Genomic DNA, 23,457 nt, shown 5'->3' with positions numbered 1-23,457 from the left:
TTCAACAGATTACGAATGTATTGAAACGGATGGTTGTAGTGTGGAGGCAGGTAGCGAAAACGAAATTGAAGAAGAAACTGAAGCTATTGAGCCATATCGGTTTGAACCGTATGCAAGCGAAACCGACGAAAACGACACGACAGCCAGCGACACGGGAGAAAGCGAGGACGAATTCGGCGATCGCCTTCTAACCAACGATTGGTATGTGTTTGTTTGGCATTAAAGGAAACTAACAACTATGAACTAGGTTTACAGCATATGAAATACATTTGGCAACAACATGTACTTTGAGAGTGCAGACAGCCCAATTTTCATCAATTAATATATTCTGTAGACATACCCTCATCCGCTCTCTTTTCCTGAAAGCTGATCTGTCCAGTTTTGGAGTTGATGTCAGCAGGCCAGGGAAGCTAGGGTCGATAGGGGGTTTAGCTCGCTCGTCTGCGGGAACAAACTGCCGCCATTGCTTGCCGTGCTACAGAGGTCCTTTGTCCCTGAATTGCTCACACACTCCGGCAGATTCAATGGGGGTCTGGCGGCAGATTTCTTTGACTTTATCGTTGGAAATGCATCTGCTTTGAGTGTCGCAGGATATCCACACATTCTTGCCATCTCTGTCGTAGCATAGCTTTCGTCGGTAAAGTGTGCGGAACAAACGTCCAATTTCTTGCCACTTTCGCATCTTTGGGCCACTGGTGCAACTTGAATCCGTCCCTGTTCGTGTTGTTACACCCTCCGACAACACACCGACGAGGCAGGATGTCTCCGCGACCCATTTGTCAACAAAGCAGGTGAATCCAGCACGTCTGTGCAAGAAGAAGATCTACTGCTGGAGATTGCAAATGACGGCAGCCTTAAAAGTGTGTTTGAGACAAAAACTCTGCCTGTTTTCTGGATTAAAGGCCTACTGAAACCCACTACTACCGACAACGCAGTCTGATAGTTTATATATCAATGATGAAATCTTAACATTGCAACACATGCCAATATGGCCGGGTTAGCTTACTAAAGTGCAATTTTAAATTTCGCGCAAAATATCCTGCTGAAAACGTCTCGGTATGATGACGTCTGCGCGTGACGTCACGGATTGTAGAGGACATTTTGGGACAGCATGGTGGCCAGCTAATAAGTCGTCTGTTTTCATCGCAAAATTCCACAGTATTCTGGACATCTGTGTTGGTGAATCTTTTCAATTTGTTCAATGAACAATGGAGACAGCAAAGAAGAAAGCTGTAGGTGGGAAGCGGTGTATTGCGGCAGGTGTTGTGCCGGATAACGCACCCCCGCCGTAAAATGCACCCCCTGACTGTTGTGCCGGATAACACAGCCGGTGTTTCATTGTTTACATTCCCGAAAGATGACAGTCAAGCTTTACCATTGGCCTGTGGAGAACTGGGACAACAGAGACTCTTACCAGGAGGACTTTGAGTTGGATACGCAGACACGGTACCGTGAGTATGCATGCAGCTGCGGCTTCCAAACATTTGATCGCTTGCCCGTACGTGCGTGCCGCTATGTGCATGTCACGTACGTAACTTTGGGGACTTTGGGGAAATATATGTGCTGTGTGAACTTTGGGGAGGTGAACGGTACTTTGGGCTGTGGGATTGAGTGTGTTGTGCAGGTGTTTGAGTTGTATTGGCGCGTTATATAGACGGGAGGGGGGAGGTGTTTGTTATGCGGGATTAATTTGTGGCATATTAAATATAAGCCTGGTTGTGTTGTGGCTAATAGAGTATATATATGTCTTGTGTTTATTTACTGTTTTAGTCATTCCCAGCTGAATATCAGGTCCCACCCGCCTCTCACAGCATCTTCCCTATCTGAATCGCTCCCACTGCCCTCTAGTCCTTCACTCTTACTTTCCTCATCCACGAATCTTTCATCCTCGCTCAAATTAATGGGGAAATCGTCGCTTTCTCGGTCCGAATCGCTCTCGCTGCTGGTGGCCATGATTGTAAACAATGTGCGGATGTGAGGAGCTCCACAACCTGTGACGTCACGCTACTCGTCTGCTACTTCCGGTACAGGCAAGGCTTTTTTATCAGCAACCAAAAGTTGTGAACTTTATCGTCGATGTTCTTTACTAAATCCTTTCAGCAAAAATATGGCAATATCGCGAAATGATCAAGTATGACACATAGAATGGACCTGTTATCCCCGTTTAAATAAGAAAATCGCATTTCAGTAGGCCTTTAAAGTCATGGCAGAATACCTCGAGATCGCCACCACAGCACTGAAAACCCTGTTGCCATTTCCGACATCCTATCTGTGTGAAGCGGGATTTTCTGCAGTGACAGCCACCAAAACAAAACAACGGAGCAGACTGGACATATGCAACACACTTTGTCTCCCATTACCCCCAGTTGGGACCGTCTTGTTGCAGAGAAACAAGCTCAGGGCTCCCATTGATTTAGCGTTACGGTGAGTTAAACTTCTCATGCACTTTATATTCGATTTTTAATGTTGTAGCTGTTGAAAAATAACATTCATAAAGAAAGTAGTGTGGAATTGCTGGTTCTTGTCAATTATACATTTTTCCATGTGATTTTTATGTATGTAATGGGCTGAGTACACAGTGGATTCACGTTTATTATTATTTCATAACAATCAACCTCCCCCCCCCGGCCCCTCCCGGTCCGAGGTAAAATTGTCAAGCGTCGACCGGTCCGCAGTTACAAAAAGGTTGGGGACCACTGGTGTAAAGCATGTCGCCACTGGACTCTAGAGCAGTGGAGACGCCTTCTCTGGACTGATGAGTCACGCTATTCCATCTGGCAATCTGATGGACCAGTCTGGGTTTGGAGGTTGCCAGGAGAACGCTACATTTCGGACTGCGTTGTGCCGAGTGTGAAATTTGGTGGAGGAGGAATTATGGTGTGGGGTTGTTTTTCAGGAGTTGGGCTTGGCCCCTTAGTTCCCGTGAAAGGAACTTTGAATGCTCCAGGATACCAAAACATTTTGGACAATTCCATGGGATGGCACTTCAAGTTGTTATGTGAGTAAAGGCAGGTGGTCAAATACTTTTGGAAATATAGTGTATGTTGCTCAAAAGTTGAATATTCTTAAAATAAGATTTTTTCAGTACCTCGCGGAAAGTTTCTCGCTTAAACTACAAACATGGGGACGAAAGTTTAGTTAGCGTGAGTATTCATCTGCAACAATTCCGCCTTTCAAAACGGATTGTTTTCAAAGGCAGCCCAAAAGTAGCTTGAAGATTGGTCTTTACAGCAGCATTTTGACTAAAAAAACATCATTACATGTTATTTAGACCAGTGTTTCTTACCCATAAGGCTGGCCCAAAGAAAATTTCAGCTGTGGTAATATACTTTTCCACCACTTGTGGGATTAATGACAATATTAAAGTCATAGAGAAGTTTCTTAAGTTGAGAGCAAAAATTGTGATTAAAGTGTTGAAGAGGTATTTTAAATTGCACTTAAATAAACATTAAGTTAGAACGTATTTATTTTAGCACTGTTTAATTGTATGTAATTTTTTTTTTTTTCCCTTCTTTGCCGTATATTTGATTAGTACTATTTTTTTTATATTTAGCCTAACCTAAGCCTTGATAATAATCTTGGGGGTTAACACATGCTTGACATAATTTGTTAAACTGTAAGTAGGTTATATATACCGTATTTTTTGGACTATAAGTCGCAGTTTTTTTCATAGTTTGGCCGGGGGTGCGACTTATACTCAGGAGCGACTTATGTGTGAAATTATTAACACATTACCGTAAAATATCAAATAATATTATTTAGCTCATTCACGTAAGAGACTAGACGTATAAGATTCCATGGGATTTAGCGATTAGGAGTGACAGATTGTTTGGTAAACGTATAGCATGTTCTATATGTTATAGTTATTTGAATGACGATAATATGTTACGTTAACATACCAGGCACGTTCTCAGTTGGTTATTTATGCCTCATATAACGTACACTTATTCAGCCTGTTGTTCACTATTCTTTATTTATTTTAAATTGCCTTTCAATGTCTATTCTTGGTGTTGGCTTTTATCAAATAAATGTCCCCCAAAAATGCGACTTATACTCCAGTGCGACTTATATATGTTTTTTTCCTCCTTTATTATGCATTTTCGGCCGGTGCGACTTATACTCCGGAGCGACTTATACTCCGAAAAATACGGTACTGTAAATATTGAATACAATTAACCTCAAGAGTAAACATGCTAACATTAAAGTGCTAGCTTTTTGAGCTAATTTTGCAACCGTATGTGACAGCTGTTAACTGTTAGTGTGCTAACGTTAGCATGCTAACTTTTTCATCTAATTTTACACTTGTTTTCTCTATTTCCGCAGCCATAAACTTTACCGCCGCGTTACTTGAAATGTGAGACATGCTAACTGTTAGCATGCCGTCCTTAGCACACATGCTAAATGTTAGAAATTTTATGTAAGCATGCTAACGTTTTAGGCTCGCTCTGTAGCTCATTTTGTACAGTTACACCTAAAATTGACGGATTCAGACACTCGGCACCATCTTCAGCCCTTTGAGACTTTTGTGATTTAGGGCTATATAAATAAACATTGATTGATTGATCTTAAAAGTACGGCGGCTTCCGGCGACCCCCGGCCAGAGGTCCAGGGCACAGATAGCAGGCCGATCCAAATTTCCGCGTGAATTTTCGAGTTATTGAATATGTGGGGGGAGATGTAGCCAGCGCCGCCTGTAGGAGTAAAAGTCACCGCCGCTGTCCGTGGTGCTGAGGACGAGCGCCATCGGGCAGGGGCGGGGCATGTGCTGACAGCGAGACACAGCTGGCAGGTGATTAGATTTCACAGGTGGTACGTGTTAATCTAATCACCTGTTGTCTTTAACAGTGAGCGGCCGGGTGCAGGAGGAGGAAGTTTGGAGAGAGACTGGAAAGTCCTGAAAGAAAGCATATTATTTGATGGTTGTGTTAAAAAACATGAAACCTGTTGTCAACTCTGTACGCTTGGAGACTTGGCGTGCATTTCTGTGGAACCGCAAGACAGCGACTTCTACAGAATACAATTAACTTCAAGAGTAAAATGCCTTATTCCGTGTTAATATTTGAGTGGGCTTAGGGCCCCTCCGTCGCGGAAAAGTAGGGCGCCCATGTCAAAATAATGAGATACCCCTAATGTAGGCCAAAAGGAGGTGTTTTAAAAATGAGGGTAGTGTTATGTTTTTATTTTTTATTTTAATATTTCATACTGTACAATCGAGACAAAGAAAATGCATAATCATTTGTCAAAATAATTAAGAGGCTACTAAGATAAATGCATTGTGTTGTGAATAGCAAAAAAAACAACTGTCACTCAGGTAAAACAATGTTGCCATAAAGATGAGATGTTTCTGTGAATTATAATTGTCATAAATAAAAATATGGTTTGAGTTTAGTCTAGAGTTCATCTCTCTCTTCTCCTTGGCAGAAGCATGACGCTCGCTGGCTGTTCATGTAGGGTCTGCAGCCCAGAGTCCACACTGTGTTGAACAAAGTGTCTGCCACCGTCTCACATGCTGTTGAGAGAACATTACATTTTATCCTCAATTACAAACCCCGTTTCCATATGAGTTGGGAAATTGAGTTAGATGTAAATATAAACGGAATACAATGATTTGCAAATCCCTTTCAACCCATATTCAATTGAATGCACTACAAAGACAAGATATTTGATGTTCAAACTCATAAACTTAATTTTTTTTTGCAAATAATAATCAACTTAGAATTTCATGGCTGCAACACGTGCCAAAGTAGTTGGGAAAGGGCATGTTCACCACTGTGTTACATGGCATTTCCTTTTAACAACACTCAGTAAATGTTTGGGAACTGAGGAGACACATTTTTTAAGCTTCTCTGGTGGAATTCTTTCCCATTTTTGCTTGATGTACAGCTTAAGTTGTTCAACAGTCCGGGGGTCTCCGTTGTGGTATTTTAGGCTTCATAATGCGTCACACATTTTCAATGGGAGACAGGTCTGGACTACAGGCAGGCCAGTCTAGTACCCGCACTCTTTTACTATGGAGCCACGTTGATGTAACACGTGGCTTGGCATTGTCTTGCTGAAATAAGCAGGGGCGTCCATGGTAACGTTGCTTGGATGGCAACATATGTTGCTCCAAAACCTGTATGTATCTTTCAACATTAATGGCGCCTTCACAGATGTGTAAGTTACCCATGTCTTGGGCACTAATACACCCCCATACCATCACAGATGCTGGCTTTTCAACTTTGCGCCTATAACAATCCGGATGGTTCTTCTCCTCTTTGGTCCGGAGGACACTACGTCCACAGTTTCCAAAAACAATTTGAAATGTGGACTCGTCAGACCACAGAACACTTTTCCACTTTGTATCAGTCCATCTTAGATGAGCTCAGGCCCAGCGAAGCCGACAGCGTTTCTGGGTGTTGTTGATAAACGGTTTTCACCTTGCATAGGAGAGTTTATCTTGCACTTACAGATGTAGCGACCAACTGTAGTTACTGACAGTGGGTTTCTGAAGTGTTCCTGAGCCCATGTGATGATATCATTTACACACTGATGTCGCTTGTTGATGCAGTACAGCCTGAGGGATCGAAGGTCACGGGCTTAGCTGCTTACGTGCAGTGATTTCTCCAGATTCTCTGAACCCTTTGATGATATTACGGACCGCAGATGGTGAAATCCCTAAATTCCTTGCAATAGCTGGTTGAGAAAGGTTTTTCTCAAACTGTTCAACAATTTGTGAAAACGCATTTGTTGACAAAGTGGTGACCCTCGCCTCATCCTTGTTTGTGAATGACTGAGCATTTCATGGAATCTACTTTTATACCCAATCATGGCACCCACCTGTTCCCAATTTGCCTGTTCACCTGTGGGATGTTCCAAATAAGTGATGAGCATTCCTCAACTTTATCAGTATTTATTGCCACCTTTCCCAACTTCTTTGTCACGTGTTGCTGGCATCAAATTCTAAAGTTAATGATTATTTGCAAAAAAAAAAAAAAAGTTTATCAGTTTGAACATCAAATATGTTGTCTTTGTAGCATATTCAACTGAATATGGGTTGAAAGTAATTTGCAAATCATTGTATTCCGTTCATATTTACATCTAACACAATTTCCCAACTCATATACTTTGTATAATACAAAGTAATAATAGGACTGAGTTACCAACCTTCAACTTTAGACACAAAGCCAAGGCTTTTCTTGAGGTCGGAGCAGATGCTGTGGAGGCACCAGCGGAACTTGGAGTCACAGCGGTACTTGTTAGAACCGCAGGTCTCGTAACACATATCCAGCTGGTTGCAACACTTGGTCATGGCGGGGATGCCCATGTCCATCTGAAGTACAACAAACAGTGGCAATGGTACACATAAAATATGTTTCTAATAAATTGTTGATGCCACAAAGTACATTTTGCATGATATTGATCATTTCAATTACAAAGTAAAGAAAAAGGCTGTTAAAACTTGTTGTTAAACTATACGATACAAAACCTATATTCTATCAGTGGTGTGCCGTTAGGGCCAGCAAGGCCTTCTCTGCTGGCCTAACATAAATCATGATCATGATCTACTTCCCATAATGTTTACATCATATTCTCTTCATGTCTTATTAGGCTCCAGTGTTGCTTGTTTTTATGTTAGAGCTTTCATCCAATCAGAATTCAGCCAGCTTGTTGCCAGCGCCATATGAATTCTGCCGGATAGACAGTTGCGATAGCCAATCAGATCACGAGTTCTTGACAGTAGCCCATTTAAATTGCCTTACGCTAAATGTGACTGTGATTGGATTATCACTTGTCACTCCCAAGTGAGAATCCAATCACAGGTTGTAATTTGCGAAAAAGCAGGAAGGGGCACCGGAGCCATACCTGGCCAACAGAGAAATTATCGATTCTCACTTTTTTAACTCACAAAGAAAAAGTTCAAATATTTTATTTATCTATTTTTCCACATTTAATATATTCTTTACAATTATTTTAATTTTGACAGTACCACATAATGTTTTAAATGCTGAAGTGGGTATATTGATTTTTAAATGTGCCGAAATATAGCCTGTTTTGTACACTGTTAAGGGGGTCAATGTCCAGTAGTGCACAAGTGTGTTTCTGTATAGTATTTCTTCAGCCGTGGTCATGTGGTGACATAAATTATAGTATTTTGATGTGTATTCATTAAAGGCCTACTGAAACCCACTACTACCGACCACGCATTCTGATAGTTTATACATCAATGATGAAATCTTAACATTGCAACACATGCCAATACGGCCGGGTTAGCTTACTAAAGTGCAGTTTTAAATTTCGCGCGGAATATCCTGCTAAAAACGTCTCGGTATGATGACGTCTGCACGTGACGTCACGGATTGTAGAGGACATTTTGGGACAGCATGGTGGCCAGCTATTAAGTTGTCTGTTTTCATCGCAAAATTCCACCGTATTCTGGACATCTGTGTTGGTGAATCGTTTGCAATTTGTTCAATGAACAATGGAGACAGCAAAGAAGAAAGCTGTAGGTGGGAAGCGGTGTATTGCGGGCGGCTGCAGCAACACAAACACAGCCGGTGTTTCATTGTTTACATTCCCGAAAGATGACAGCCAAGCTTTACCATTGGCCTGTGGAGAACTGGGACAACAGAGACTCTTACCAGGAGGACTTTGAGTTGGATACGCAGACACGGTACCGTGAGTACGCATGCAGCTGCGGCTTCCAAACATTTGATAGCTTGCCCGTACGTGCATGCCGCTATGTGCATGTCACGTACGTAACTTTGGGGACTTTGGGGAAATATATATTCTGTATGAACTTTGGGGAGGTGAACGGTACTTTGGGCTGTGGGATTGAGTGTGTTGTGCAGGTGTTTGAGTTGTATTGGCGGGTTATATGGACGGGAGGGGGGAGGTGTTTGTTATGCGGGATTCATTTGTGGCATATTAAATATAAGCCTGGTTGTGTTGTGGCTAATAGAGTATATATATGTCTTGTGTTTATTTACTGTTTTAGTCATTCCCAGCTGAATATCAGGTCCCACCTGCCTCTCACAGCATCTTCCCTATCTGAATCGCTCCCACTGCCCTCTAGTCCTTTACTCTCACTTTCCTCATCCACAAATCTTTCATCCTCGCTCAAATTAATGGGGGAATCGTCGCTTTCTCGGTCCGAATCGCTCTCGCTGCTGGTGGATCTGAGGAGCTCCACAACCGTCACGCTACTCGTCTGCTACTTCCGGTAAAGGCAAGGCTTTTTTATCAGCGACCAAAAGTTGCGAACTTTATCATCGATGTTCTCTACTAAATCCTTTCAGCAAAAATATGGCAATATCGCGAAATGATCAAGTATGACACATAGAATGGACCTGCTATCCCCGTTTCAATAAGAAAATCGCATTTCAGTAGGCCTTTAATAGAATTTAAAAGAACAGGGGGAATTAATGACTCCTGGTTGGTACAGTAAAACACAACTTGGATAAAAACATTAGTATGTCTAGAGTGTAGGCGGTGCTGTTAAGTTTCTTTGTCTATGAGAATGAGTGTAGAATGCAGAAACTTTGAGGCACGATGCAGCTGAGCTGATGATAAACTAGTTTGAGAAGAACGTTTTTGTATTGATTATAAGACTACTGTACTTTTCATTTATGTAAATACTGACTATTGTTGTACTTAAAATAAATTATTACACATATCGTCTGTTCAGCAACATAATTTTATAGCTGTTCGAGGACTTAAGGGGCTGATTAAAACAAATTCAATTTATATGTTTTGGTGTCCTTTACTTTTCTTTTTTTAATGATGTACATTTTTCCCCGCATAGAATATATATCATTCAATTATTTTTTTATATGGAAAAAACGTATTGACGTACAGATGTCCGATAATGGCTTTTTTGCCGATATCCGATATTGTCCAACTCTTAATTACCGATTCCGATATCAACCGATACCGATATATACAGTCGTGGAATTAACACATTATTGTGCCTAATTTTGTTGTGATGCCCCGCTGGATGCATTAAACAATGTAACAAGGTTTTCCAAAAATAAATCAACTCAAGTTATGGGAAAAAAAATGCCATCATGGCACTGCCATATTTATTATTGAAGTCACAAAGTGCATTATTTTTTTTAACATGCCTCAAAACAGCAGCTTGGAATTTGGGACATGCTCTCCCTGAGATAATCCTGATACCCACTACAACTATGGGAAATACTATACTTTGACTTTCACAAAGTGCATTATTTTTTTTAAACATGCCTCAAAACAACAGCTACAAAAACAATGAAGCACACAGCTTCAGTCCAGAGTATACTAGAGTAATAAAGTGAACAATAACACAGTACTCCTTTAGTGCAAGACTGCCTGGCATACTGTGTAACAGGAAATTATAAACTGGGCTCAATCTGAACAGCCGATATGGGCATCTACATCAACGATATGATATGCCTGAGAAGCTGGACAGGACAAAAAAAAAAAAAAAATGACTTTTTGAAAGCGATACCGATAATTTCCGATATTACATTTTAAAGCATTTATCGACCGATAATATCGGCAGTCCGATATTATCGGACATCTCTATATTGAAGTATGTATTTTTGCGAATTGCGCAAAGTAAGTGTAAGCTCCCTTCCATGCACCTTCAGTGGTAAAAAAAATTAAATAAAATGGTGTCAATGAAGATGCACTGGAACGACTGCTTCTAAAATGCCCATAAAAAGTGGTAGATGTCGTTTAAAAACATAGCAAAACGCCACAGCATGATAATGTGGATGCGCAGTAAATGAGTGTCTCCATGGTGATTCCCCGTAGAATGCATGCAAAATCCTCATTTAAATAAGGTGGTCCGCACTACTTTTCAGTTGTACACACGGTCTTAGTCAGAGGTGGGTAGAGTAGCCAGAAATTGTACTCAAGTAAGAGTACTGTTACTTTAGAGATTTATTACTCAAGTAAAAGTAAGGAGTAGTCACCCAAATATTTACTTGAGTAAAAGTAAAAAGTATGTTGTGAAAAAACTACTCAAGTACTGAGTAACTGATGAGTAACATACACACACATATCATATATATATATATATATATATATATGTGTATATACATATATATATACATATACATATACATATATATACACACACATATATATATACAGTATATAATTTATATTTATTTATTTTGCCGTTTTTGTTTACATGTTAAAGGTGTTTTAATGAATATACATGCATGTTTAACACATATAGATTCCTTTCTTTCATGAAGACAAGAATATAAGTTGGTGTATTACCTGATTCTGATGACTTGCATTGATTGTAATCAGACAGTAGTGCTGATAGCGTCCACGTTTTCAAATGGAGGAGAAAAAAAGTTCCTCCTTTCTGTCTAATACCACATGAAAGTGGTTGGTTTTTGGCACCTTATTTGTCCAGCTTCCATATTCGTTTTTATACACTTTACAAGAAATACATTGGCGGCAAACTCCGTAGCTTGCTAGCTTGTTTGCGCTGGCTTTCGGAGACTCTTGTTTTGAAAGCGCAGGCGCGATGGAGCGGCACTTTTATTGTGAAGACAGGAACTGTGCAGTCAGTCTTTAGGCTCTTGACAGGATGTACGATTGAAATAAAAAAGGGTCTTTTTTCCTTCACACTTTTGATTGATTGATTGAAACTTTTATTAGTAGATTGCACAGTACAGTATATATTCCGTACAATTGACCACTAAATGGTAACACCCGAATAAGTTTTTCAACTTGTTTAAGTCAGGTCATGTGACCGCCTGGCTCTGTTTGATTGGTCCAACGTCACCAGTGACTGCATCTGATTGGTGGAACGGAGTGAACGTCACCAGTGACTGTATTTGTTGAAACGCAGGCACTATGACAGACCAAAACAAACAAAGCGTGCATTAACAGATCGATAAAAAATAGTAGCGAGTAGCGAGCTGAATGTAGATAAAAGTAGCGTAGTAAAAGTAGCGTTTCTTCTCTATAAATATACTCAAGTAAAAGTAAAAGTATGTTGCATTAAAACTACTCTTAGAAGTACAATTTATCCCAAAAGTTACTCAAGTAGATGTAACGGAGTAAATGTAGCGCGTTACTACCCACCTCTGGTCTTAGTGAATTACATGCAACACACCCACTAATAGTACACGCTATTTTATAGAATGCTTACACTGTTTAGTGCGTGGTATTTGGATCTTAGTAAATCAAGCTCATACTGTAGCTAACAATGAAATTATATGAAGAAGGCAATGTTGCTACTGTGTTAGCCCAGAAGAGATGATTTTGAGAGAAGACACGCTCGCCTACACATGATCCAACAAGCAAGGTGACGTGTGTGGCCAATTTTCCATACATCTTTGTAAGTATATACCTTTTTGTTGATGCAAATAAATGTAACTGATTTAACGTTGAAATAAGTGACCAGTTTTATTCTTCTTCTGATCAAATGAACACGTGGTGAGGTGGAACAAAGTCAAGGTTTGTTCGAGTCCCTCGTCGAACACTATACAAAACCAAACATAGTCTGACTATAGTATACGAAACATACATTCTATAGTTTGATTATAGAAAACAAAACATAGTCTGACTATAGTATACAAAACAGAACCTGTATTCCATATAGTCTGACTATAGTATACAAAACAGAACCTGTATTCCATATAGTCTTACTATACAAAACAGAACAGTCTGACTACAGTTTACAAAACAAAAAATACATTCTATGGTCTGACTGTACAAAACATCGTCTGACTATAGTACAGTATATGAAACAAAACTTACATTCTATATAGTCTGACTGTACAAAACATAGTCTGACTATAGTACAGTATATAAAACAAAACTTACATTCTATATAGTCTGACTATACAAAACATAGTCTGACTATAGTATACAAAACATACATGCTATAGTATACAAAACATACATGCTATAGTATACATAGTATACAAAACATACATTGTATTATATATATTACATTATTATTATATTTCCTGCCTTGGCACTTGGTCGAGGCGGTCACCCCCGCCCCCTTCTGTCTCTCCCTGCTTGCTCTCTTTGTCTTGTCTTGTCTATACTTTTTAGAGCCTCTTTCTCTGCACTGTCCTCCAAAATCTAAACACCAGAAATGGAATTGATTAGCTGGCCTCTCTGGACTTGACAAAATCTTTTTTGACGAGCAAAAGAGGTTCTGGGGAGCCTGGCTGCCCTGACAGAGTAATTGCTGCGGGGTACGTGAGAGAATCCTGGGACAAATGGAGAATCATGTGCCTCTCAGGGCTTTCCATCGAGGACGTGGAAGACATCTACCTATTTGGAACCGTGATCGCAGGGCATCTGCTGATTGGGCTGAGCATTGGCTTGGTGTATCGTTAAATTCGGAAGACGATGGCTGCCACTCAAGGAGCCGAAAGGCTGTTTGTTGCAATGGAAGGCACGGGTCCAGCTGTGGGTTCACAGACCTTGGAGATTTCTAAACTGAATCGTAAATTGGATCACATCATGGAGAGGCTTATGGAAATGCAAAATTTGGATATGACCAAACGATTAGAACAGACAAGCCATGGAAATGTCTGCTCGCTTGGAAAAACAACAAACCTAATCTACGATTTGACTCCCTCGTATGGCCTTGACACTGCTCAAAACAGAAGAAGGCTGTTCTGAAAACATCCCCTGAGGACACCTCAATGATGGACGCTCTGACCCCCCTCCCTCCTCAACAACACCTGGGAGTTGAACTTTGCTTGCACTGCCTGCAGAGCGGCTCCAGGCCTATAGACACAACACCACCCTGGACAATGGGCTTATGCACTCCCCAACCCCCACCCCACGCCTTCACCACCGCTTGATTCCCCTTAGGGGTGATAGACGGCTGAGTAGCACTTATACAGCAGCAGCCGGCCTCTGTAACTTCCTCCCTTCTGTTGCAAGTTTTGTTGATTCTATTCATTCATTCTATATCCACCTTTTTAAGGGGCACCGTAAGTGGCTGATCCGTCAGCGGTCCTGTCTTGTCTCCCTTTAATGTATGTCTGCTCTGAGTGGGACTGTGCTGAAAACATAATATAAATTCTTGTATACCTTGTACATGTGAAGAATGGACAATAATAAAGCAACTTGAACTTGACCATAGTATACAAAACAAAACATACATTCTATAGTCTGACTATACAAAACGAAACATAGTCTGACTATAATATACAGAACAAAACTTACATTCTATATAGTCTGACTATACAAAACAGAACCTAAGGTATGACTTTCCATACCAAAACCTTTTTTTCTCCGTAATATCCAGAAGAAACATACTATATTGTATGTTTTGTTTTGTAAATGTAGACCGTAGGTTTTGTTGTGGAAGTTCATGCCATAGATTTTGCAGAATAAAACATTTCGTACATGCCAACTATTCAGTGTAGATATCAGAGGTGGGACCAAGTCATTGCTTTGCAAGTCACAAGTAAGTCTCAAGTCTTTGCCCTCAAGTCTCGAGTCAAGTCCCGAGTCAAGACAGGGCAAGTCCGAGTCAAGTCCAAAGTCAAGACTGGAAAGTCTCAAGTCAAGTCCCAAGTCCTGCATTTTGAGTTTTGAGTCCTTTCAAGTCGTTTAACCACAGACTAATATATTTACACAGATTGTGTATGCTTTTAAAACGCTGTATTTATTTATTAAAACAAGTGCATTTGAAATTGCAGGGAAAAAGATAGTGCTGACATTGCACTTCAAAATAGCACTATTAACCAGTCATTTTAAACATGTAACTCATCCCTTTACAGAATAAACACATTTGAAAAAAACAAGTGCAACTGTACTTATTTGCACAAAAGTGTTAACATTGTATTTCCATGGCATATTGCATTGTAACTAGTTCCACAGCAGTTTCTATCCTGTTCTTACCTTATCTCATTGATCTCATCTCATACTGTATGTGTGTTGATGTGTGCGTACACATGAAAAACATAACAAATACATGAACATAACAATGAACAGAGTTGTACTTTTTAGATGTCAGGGCCCTATGCAATATGTACACATATTCTTAATATAGTATACATTTTAACTGACCTTTATTTGACTATGTTTGTCTTTTTGTAGGTGGCTAAAATACGCGGTGCTGCTGACCGCCGTCAAACGTTACCTTACTGTGTGTGATACATTGACTAACGTAATGTTACTGTGTGTGATACATTGACTAACGTAACGTTATGTATAGGTACCTCATGCAACCCTGCTTGAAAAAAAAATAACTTGACAAAAAGTATGAATAAGGTAGCAAACTGCAGTGGACGCAACATATTGCAGTGTTTGCAATGACGTTATAACCATAGATATCTTATAAGTAGACGCAGCATTGGTTGCTGTGAAGTGAGCAATTTGGCCGCCATCTTGAAGTGCTGATGAGGAGCCGGCGAGCAGCCTAAACTGACAGTTGAAAGGTAGAAAACAAAGATGCCGGGCTGGTGTTCAGCGTTTTCCTGCTCAAATGAGCGGACTGTTGAAAATAGGAATCGGGGGATTACTTTTCACAAGTAAGATTTAACATTAACGTACTATTGGTTGTATTTTATGAAAATAATCTTACCACAGAGTTGAGAAGGATCAAAGATCTTCAATATTTGTATGTGAAAATCACAAATAAATATTCTGGGGGAAGATGACGCCCCTACAGGGGTTTGGTTTACAAACTTTCAGCCCCACTTAAAACAAAATTCACCAGCCGCCACTGATTATGATGCATTCTCATTTTAGGCAAAGTATAAGACAATACTTTCTTAACAATATAATTGTAACCAGGAATAAGTCTTCAAGTAACAATATTCAAATACTAACATTGTTGGGTAAAACAGAATTTGGTTTTATTCTGAATCCAGTGAAACAGATTGGTGGTTTTAGCTGATATGAAGACTTTCAGGTGTTTATATATGTTTAAGTATTTGGCAGACGCTTTTATCCAAAGCGACTTACATAAAATAATACATATAAAACAATCACTGCAAACATTATCATTTAAGGGAAGAATGTAATAGAAAATATCAATACAAAGTGTCAAGACAGAATAAACTCTCTGCTGCTGAAGCAACAGAGATACAGTCCCTAAGATATATAGATATCTAATGTATTCATACATTGTTTATGTAGGATACACGCATATGCATATATAACCTAATCATATTGTTTCTTCAATTTAAAAATAGCTGACCGTTTTTTTCCCCCTTCTCTGGGATTATATTCCCAGTTTTGATCTCGGACGTCTGGTCACTTATAGCGTATAAGAATATTCTATTACTGTTAAGCAAACTATGAATAATAAAACACGCCAAAACATGTGTCTGTTATCATAGCTACACGTATGACAAAAAAGGGGGTGAAAATCAGTGGTATTCAGTGAGGTAAAATGAATGAAATGCGCTGACAGTTCATTGTTCCTGCCAAATGAATTGCACTGAGTGGAGCGGATCACCACTCCAAGATGGCGGCCCCGCGCCTCGTCTGCGCCAGTAGGCAGTAGCGCTCCATGCTGCGTCTACTTATAAGATGTCTATGGTTATAACGTTAGCAGTGAGTTTGCAGCCTCACTGATTTAACTACACAGAAAATAAAAGTCACGTTACTTAGCCAATAAACGTTATCTTACATTCAAAACTTACCCTTCTTTGTGCAACTTCAAATGTCGAACGAAGTTGGAAGTTGTTGCGTCTCCGTCTGTAATATTCGAACTGCGTGATTTGCATACGGCAATTCGTTTTTTGTTGACCAAGTCGTTGTTTTTATACCCGAACAAAACCAACTTTGGCATAATTGTTTATCACTGGCACGTTGTTGGACAACTCTTCTTCATTGGTTCTCCTGCAATTTGATTGGATGAATGCTGTGTGATGAAAACAACGTAGATCTAATTTGATTGGCTGTTGTACTGACAGCACACACGCTGACAGCACACCAGCTGACAGGAACAACACGCTGATAGACAGACGAAGAAAATGAAAAATACAGAGCGCTCCCAAATAACTTTTTAAGCTTTGGATTTTGGGGAAAGTGGCAAGTCATGTCAAGTCAAAAGGCTCAAGTCCAAGTGAAGTCACAAGTCATTGATGTTAAAGTCTAAGTCGAGTTGCAAGTCTCTTTACATTTTGTCAAGTCGAGTCTAAAGTCATCAAATTCATGACTCGAGTCTGACTCGAGTCCAAGTCATGTGACTCGAGTCCACACCTCTGGTAGATATACATATTGCCAGTCTGACTATACAAAAACGAACCATACTGTCTAGTCTGACTATATGAAAGAAAACTATATTTATAGTCAAACCATACCAAACAAAACCCCCTTTGCAAATCACTACCTTATTGTGGTACAGGGATTTGAGTACCGGAGCAGTTTTAGACATGACTGGCTGTGTGTTGTTAGAGGGGACCGTATATTTACACTCTTTACATTCCATCTAACTGTCATTTATTCAGTGTTGACTCACCCATTAAAATATATAACAAAATATTTGCAGAAATATGAGCGAAGTTGTCACATATATTATTAATAATGATAGGTTGCGGACATAGAGGAACGTTGCAACATTCAACTCAAGTCACCGGTGACGTGCCTATGTAATCATCTGATTAAGCACACTGGAAGTGCATCTAAAATACAGTACAGGCCAAAAGTTTGGACACGCCTTCTCATTCAATGCGTTTTCTTTATTTTCATGACTATTTACATTGTAGATTGTCACTGAAGGCATCAAAACTATGAATGAACACATGTGGAGTTATGTACTTAACAAAAACAGGTGAAATAACTGAAAACATGACTTGTATTCTAGTTTCTTCAAAGTAGCCACCCTTTGCTGTGATTACTGCTTTGCACACCCTTGGCATTCTCTCGATGAGCTTCAAAGAGGTAGTCACCTGAAATGGTTTTCACTTCACAGGTGTGCTTGAAGCTCATCAAGAGAATGCCAAGAGTGTGCAAAGCAGTAATCCGAGTAAAGGGTGGCTACATAACTCCACGTGTTCATTCATAGTTTTGATGCCTTTAGTGACAATCTACAATGTAAATAGTCATGAAAATGAAGAAAATGCATTGAATGAGAAGGTGTGTCCAAACTTTTGGCCTGTACTGTATGTTAATCAAAAAACGTGGGTTAAAGTACATATAAGATCACACATGGCGGCACAGTTGATCATAGGTTGTACTTTTGTTTTTGTCAAGTTGGTTGTCCAAAGGACTGTAAAGACATAAGCCCAAAAGTGCCAAGGCTGTGCTTTAAATTCATCATATTGTACCCCTTGAAAAATATGTTAAATGCACACCTACAATTGTCTTAAATGGAGTGAAGTACATACCCCTTCTGGAACAGGAAGACCAAAGAAGTAGGAGCTGCACCCATCAGGTTCTGGCATTTGGTACCCAGGGCGTGGCAGAGGAGCGTTACCTGCACACATTGTTGTATGAAGATTTAGTGAAATTTTTGGTCAATTAGACTTTTTTTTTTACATAAAATGTTTCATTCCACAAATTTAAATGTCTTTAAATACATATTAACACTGATGCAACACACTGTGGCGTGGTTTATAAAAGGCAGTGGCATTGCCTGCACCCTAAATAACAAATGATTAAACTACTATATTTATGTTAGCATTTTGGATAGCAAGCAATTAGCAGCTAAGTACTGCATTATTAAATAATTTTACTATTGAGTTGAGTTTAAGTTTATTTCGCACAATAACAAGGTACCTTTAGAACCATTTAAATTGAAAACTATTGTGTAGGACAATTTTATTCTGGACATTTACGTTTGGGGGTCCTTGGCCTTGAAAACATTAAAGACCCCTGGTCTACGGCTACCGAAAGAGGCAAACGCCCAGCAGTGTTCAAACACAGATGCTAAACGAAAATGCTTCAGTCATTTGAACGTTGCAGAATCAAAAACAAATGGCTGAAATGTCAGAATGAAAAGGTAATTTTGTTTTGTCTGTGTCTCAATGTTACTAACTGGAGTATAATGTGTGTATATATATATATATATATATATATATATATATATATATATATATATATATATATATATATATATATATATATATATATATCTCAGTAACGTGCAGTCAGGGGAGGCAGGTGAGGCGGAGCCTCACGTGCCATCATGGAAAGAAAACAAATTCAAAAAGAAAAAAAATAATTAAATTGTTTTATGTATCCAGTGATTATACTATAAAGTTATTTTCCATTTAACTTCACCAGTTTTAGATTATTTTTATTCAAAATCGCTGAATTTTCACATTTGCTGTTCAAATACTGAGAAGAGACGGTGCGGTGAGTCAGCAGCCAGTTGAGCCTCACCATGGATTGCGCAATGACTCGGCTAACTGCTGGCCTGCTGTGCAGTGAGACCGTATTGCTATATGAATTATATTATACATTTCCATAGTTTAGTTAGCTGAGGTATATAATGTACAGTGTATTTTGTCAACAACTGTATGTGTGTAACGTATTTCTTGTGCTGAGCAATCATAAAACGGCTGCGAAGACGCACTGTGTGAGGCTCGCAGTAATCGCGCCTCCTGGTGGTAGAGGGCGCTAGTGATCCCAGAGATCATTCTTGCGACTACTCGGCTGCAAAAGAAGTGACAACAAGCAGCAACAGTTAGCAGCGATCGTTTATTTTTTCCTCTTGCCTGGACTATTAACATGGAGGATTACATATCTAAAATAAAACCGTTTTCTAAACTGGACTTTCAATCGAAGCAGGAGGTAATACTTAAAGGAAGATCTCCATCGAGACAGAGAGACTTTTAAAACTGAAGAAAGATAAGGAAGACTTCTATAAACAAGTTATCGATGCTTTTGTTCAAAAGGAGCGGCGCATGGACTTCATTTATAAGTAAAGGTAAGACCATAATAAAGTTTATTTTTATTAAATGTGCTTTTTTTGTGTGCTACAGTTAGTATGTGTAAAGTTAAAGTTAAGTTAAAGTACCAATGATTGTCACACACACACTAGGTGTGATGAAATTTGTCCTCTGCATTTGACCTATCCCCTTGATCACCCCCTGGGAGGTGAGGGGAGCAGTGGGCAGCAGCGGCGCCGTGCCCGGGAATCATTTTTGGTTGCTGTTAGAGGCTGAGTGCCAAGCAGGGAAGAATGCTGGTATGAGATTTTAAACATAACCCGTTAACTGCTGCCAATCAAATGGTGAATAAGATACTCTTTAGGGTTCATATGTTTTGTAAATCTGACTGTGATGAAGTCAGTGCCTCACCAGTCAAGAACCTCACCGCACGTCACTGATATATGTATATATATATATATATATATATACAGTATGTTAGGTCGGTAAAAAACACAAGAGGCTATATCATCCCTACAAGCCTGTTTCACAGGTTTCCCTGCTCGTCAGGGGATTTTATAAAATCCCCTGATATAGCCTCTTGCGGTTTTTCACATACATTCCGCTCTACCCCGGTATTGAGCACTATAACGGATAAACCACAGAAACCTTGACTATATATATATATATATATATATATATATATATATATATATATATATATATACTGTACATATATGTATATATAGTATATGCCAAAAGTTTGGACACACCTCATTTCAATGTGTTTTCTTTATTTTCATGACTATTTACATTGTAGATTGTCACTGAAGGCATCAAAACTATGACACCTGTGAAGTGAAAACCCTTTCAGGTGACTATGTCTTGAAGCTCATTGAGAGAATGCCAAGAGTGTGCAAAATAGTGAAGTGTATTTCTGGTTTTGTCATCCTCGTCCGGACAGAAGGGTGACACGGCAGTGCGGCTGGATCAAAAGAGACGTTGGAGACGCTTTACTGAACCAAAAGTTGCCTTATTACAAGCGAGCGTCTGCCGTACCCAGAGGAACCTAGGTCAAAAAAATGAAGGACTCCTCAAATGGAGAAGCCAAACCACCAGTTTTGTATTCCTACCTCGTGTCTCTGTGTGTGCTAAGTCAGGAGAGCACATCCTGACTATAAAAGGAGATGCTACTGTGTAAGTGTCTGGAAAACAACTGCTTTAAGTCATAACTTAAATGTTAGCGTTGAGCTAGACAGTTCATCTCCTCTCAAGGATATAGTTATCACTTTTGCATTCCAAAGTCCCAATCAGGGCGTCTTTCCTACGAGTAGTGATCCAATCCAACTGCGAATATCAAACTAAGGGGCCTTATCATGTGCTCAAACTGAAATAAATTTACTCAAACTTGGTGGTTTGCTTCCTCCAAGATGAATGTAGACATTCACTGTATGTAGAACATGATATGAGTTACTTAATTCAATTGTATAGTAATCAGAGCAAAGGGTGGCTATTTTGAAGAAACTAGAATATAACACATGTCGTCAGTTATTTCCCCTTTTTTTTTTGTTAAGTACATAACTCCACATGTGTTCATTCATAGTTTTGATGCCTTCAGTGACAATCTACAATGTAAATAGTCATGAAAATAAAGAAAACGCATTGAATGAGGAGAAGGTGTGTCCAAACTTTTGGCCTCTACTGTACATGTACTATAATAATCTTAGGTTTTTTGCACTCATGTTGCTCTTTTGAAATCCTGAGATCTTGGACTCACTTTAAAACAGCAACAAAATGCACTGCAAAAAGGCAGTGTTCAAAAACAAGGGGAAAAAAATCAAAAAATTAGTTTTTTTTTACTTGAACTAAGCAAAGTGATCTGCCAATAGAACAAGAAAATTTGGCTTGTCAAGACTTTCCAAAACAAGTAAAATTAGCTAACCTCAATGAACCCAAAAATACCTTAAAATATGTATATTCTCACTAATAACAAGTGCACTTTTCTTGGTAGAAAAAAAAAGAGACCTTTTTGCTCAATATGTTGAAAAATATTCTTAAATGAAGTAAATGCTCGTGCCATTATCTTGACATAATGATATGCGCTCGGCATTACATTTCTTGAAACCAGCACACTTATACTAAAAACTAATTTATTGTTCTTAATGGAAAGGCAACAAGGCAACCGCTTGTTACTCTCGGGGTCTCCTCGCCGCTCAGGCAAATCATATTGTCTAAAAATGCATTTTTCCATCGACAACATGACGTCATCGTGCCAAGTGCGTGCTCTTTCAGTCAATTAGTGCGCATATACAAAGCCCTTCCCCCAGCCAAATTGTTTTCAATTGTAATTCTGTTAGAAATGTCACATGTTAAATGTTTAAATATTAACTGTCAGTTTACTGTACTGTACCAATAGTACGTATTTTCTATTATTTCATTGAAAATAAAACAGCAAAGTCCATTTGGCTGTCATCTGTTTTAACTATGAGTCATGATTTTTTATTTCATGCTTGAAATAAAAAAATATTACTTTAAAAAAGTAGTTTTATACTTGTGAGTGTTGATGACACAGCTTTGCAACAGTTGATATTCTAGTTTCAGGCATGTTTTACTCAATATAGGTCATAACATTTCAGCAACACGCTGTAATATCTTACTGCGATAATTTAGGACCAAAAACCCTTAAAACAAGTAAAACACTATAACATAAAATCTGCTTAGTGAGAAGAATTATCTTATCAGACAGAAAATAAGCAAATATCACCCTTATTTGAGATATTTAATTTTACTTAGATTTCAGTTTTTGCAGTGTTGTTTGAAAATTTGTATGCGTTGAAAATTATTATGCTGACACATTAAAAACTTTCCACGTTTTTCTATCATCGCCTGTTCCTATCAGGCTTGAGGCCACAGTCCAGATGATAACGACATTGATAAATACTAAGGAATTTACAAAACAGTATCAGTCTCAATGAAGTGTTGGTATAAGTCTTCAAGTTTTGGCATAAAAACATAACATTGGTGTGATTTCTTTGTGAAATTAATCTGCATATTGTCCTTTATCCTTCCTTTCCTCCATAAGACAGAGGAAACCCAAACCCCCAGTATGCGTTCAGACGATATTTTGCTAAATCTGCATTACCGTATCGACAGCGATATTGGCAGAGTCCGTCCCGTCCACCCATGAACTCCAGCATTGAGTCAAAGTAGCCACTGACTGCCTCGAAGCTTCCTCTCAGGGAGTTCAGGCCCCATTCTTCGCTCTCTTCCTCCGTGCCGTTGGATGCCGAAGGTGGAGGTGGTGCCGCGCTTTGGTCCGTTTCTTGAGCGGCAACGCTTTGTAGGAGCAGAAGCAGGAGGGGAGCGATCCCTTCCCAGCGGGTCATTCTGCAACACAGACGGTCCCGCACAAATAAACCGAGTGAGCGAGGCCGAGGGGAAACACTAATCAAACTGCCTGACCTGACCTTTGAGCCAGACGTCAAGAGAGCGTTGCATGTGGAAGAACAAAGTCCGCATTTTGTGGAGCCTTTAATCATTATTGATGATTCATGTCAGCCTGATTGCGTTTCATATTCTGCAAGTACCGTATTTTCCGCACTATAAGGCGCACCGGATTATTAGCCGCACCTTCTATGAATTACATATTTCATAATTTTGTCCACCAATA

The 23,457-nt window shown here is 39.4% G+C and overlaps 1 protein-coding gene across 1 annotated transcript; it reads right to left on the bottom strand.

The window, feature by feature from the left end:
* Positions 1–5,176: 5,176 nt before the first annotated feature.
* LOC133617245 (group XIIB secretory phospholipase A2-like protein) lies at positions 5,177–23,235 on the bottom strand. The gene is made up of 4 exons (XM_061977112.1): positions 22,930–23,235; positions 18,303–18,391; positions 7,147–7,312; positions 5,177–5,509 (listed from the first exon to the last, which is right to left on the bottom strand). The coding sequence occupies exons 1-4, from the start codon at positions 23,171–23,173 to the stop codon at positions 5,391–5,393; spliced, it is 618 nt and encodes a 205-aa protein (XP_061833096.1). The 5' UTR covers positions 23,174–23,235; the 3' UTR covers positions 5,177–5,390.
* Between the last annotated feature and the right edge of the window lie 222 nt (positions 23,236–23,457).

This window comes from Nerophis lumbriciformis, linkage group LG16 (assembly GCF_033978685.3).
Source record: "Nerophis lumbriciformis linkage group LG16, RoL_Nlum_v2.1, whole genome shotgun sequence".
Lineage (NCBI taxonomy): Eukaryota > Metazoa > Chordata > Actinopteri > Syngnathiformes > Syngnathidae > Nerophis > Nerophis lumbriciformis.
Note: the sequence above shows the minus strand (reverse complement) of the source record. Positions and strands in the feature narration are given on the sequence as shown.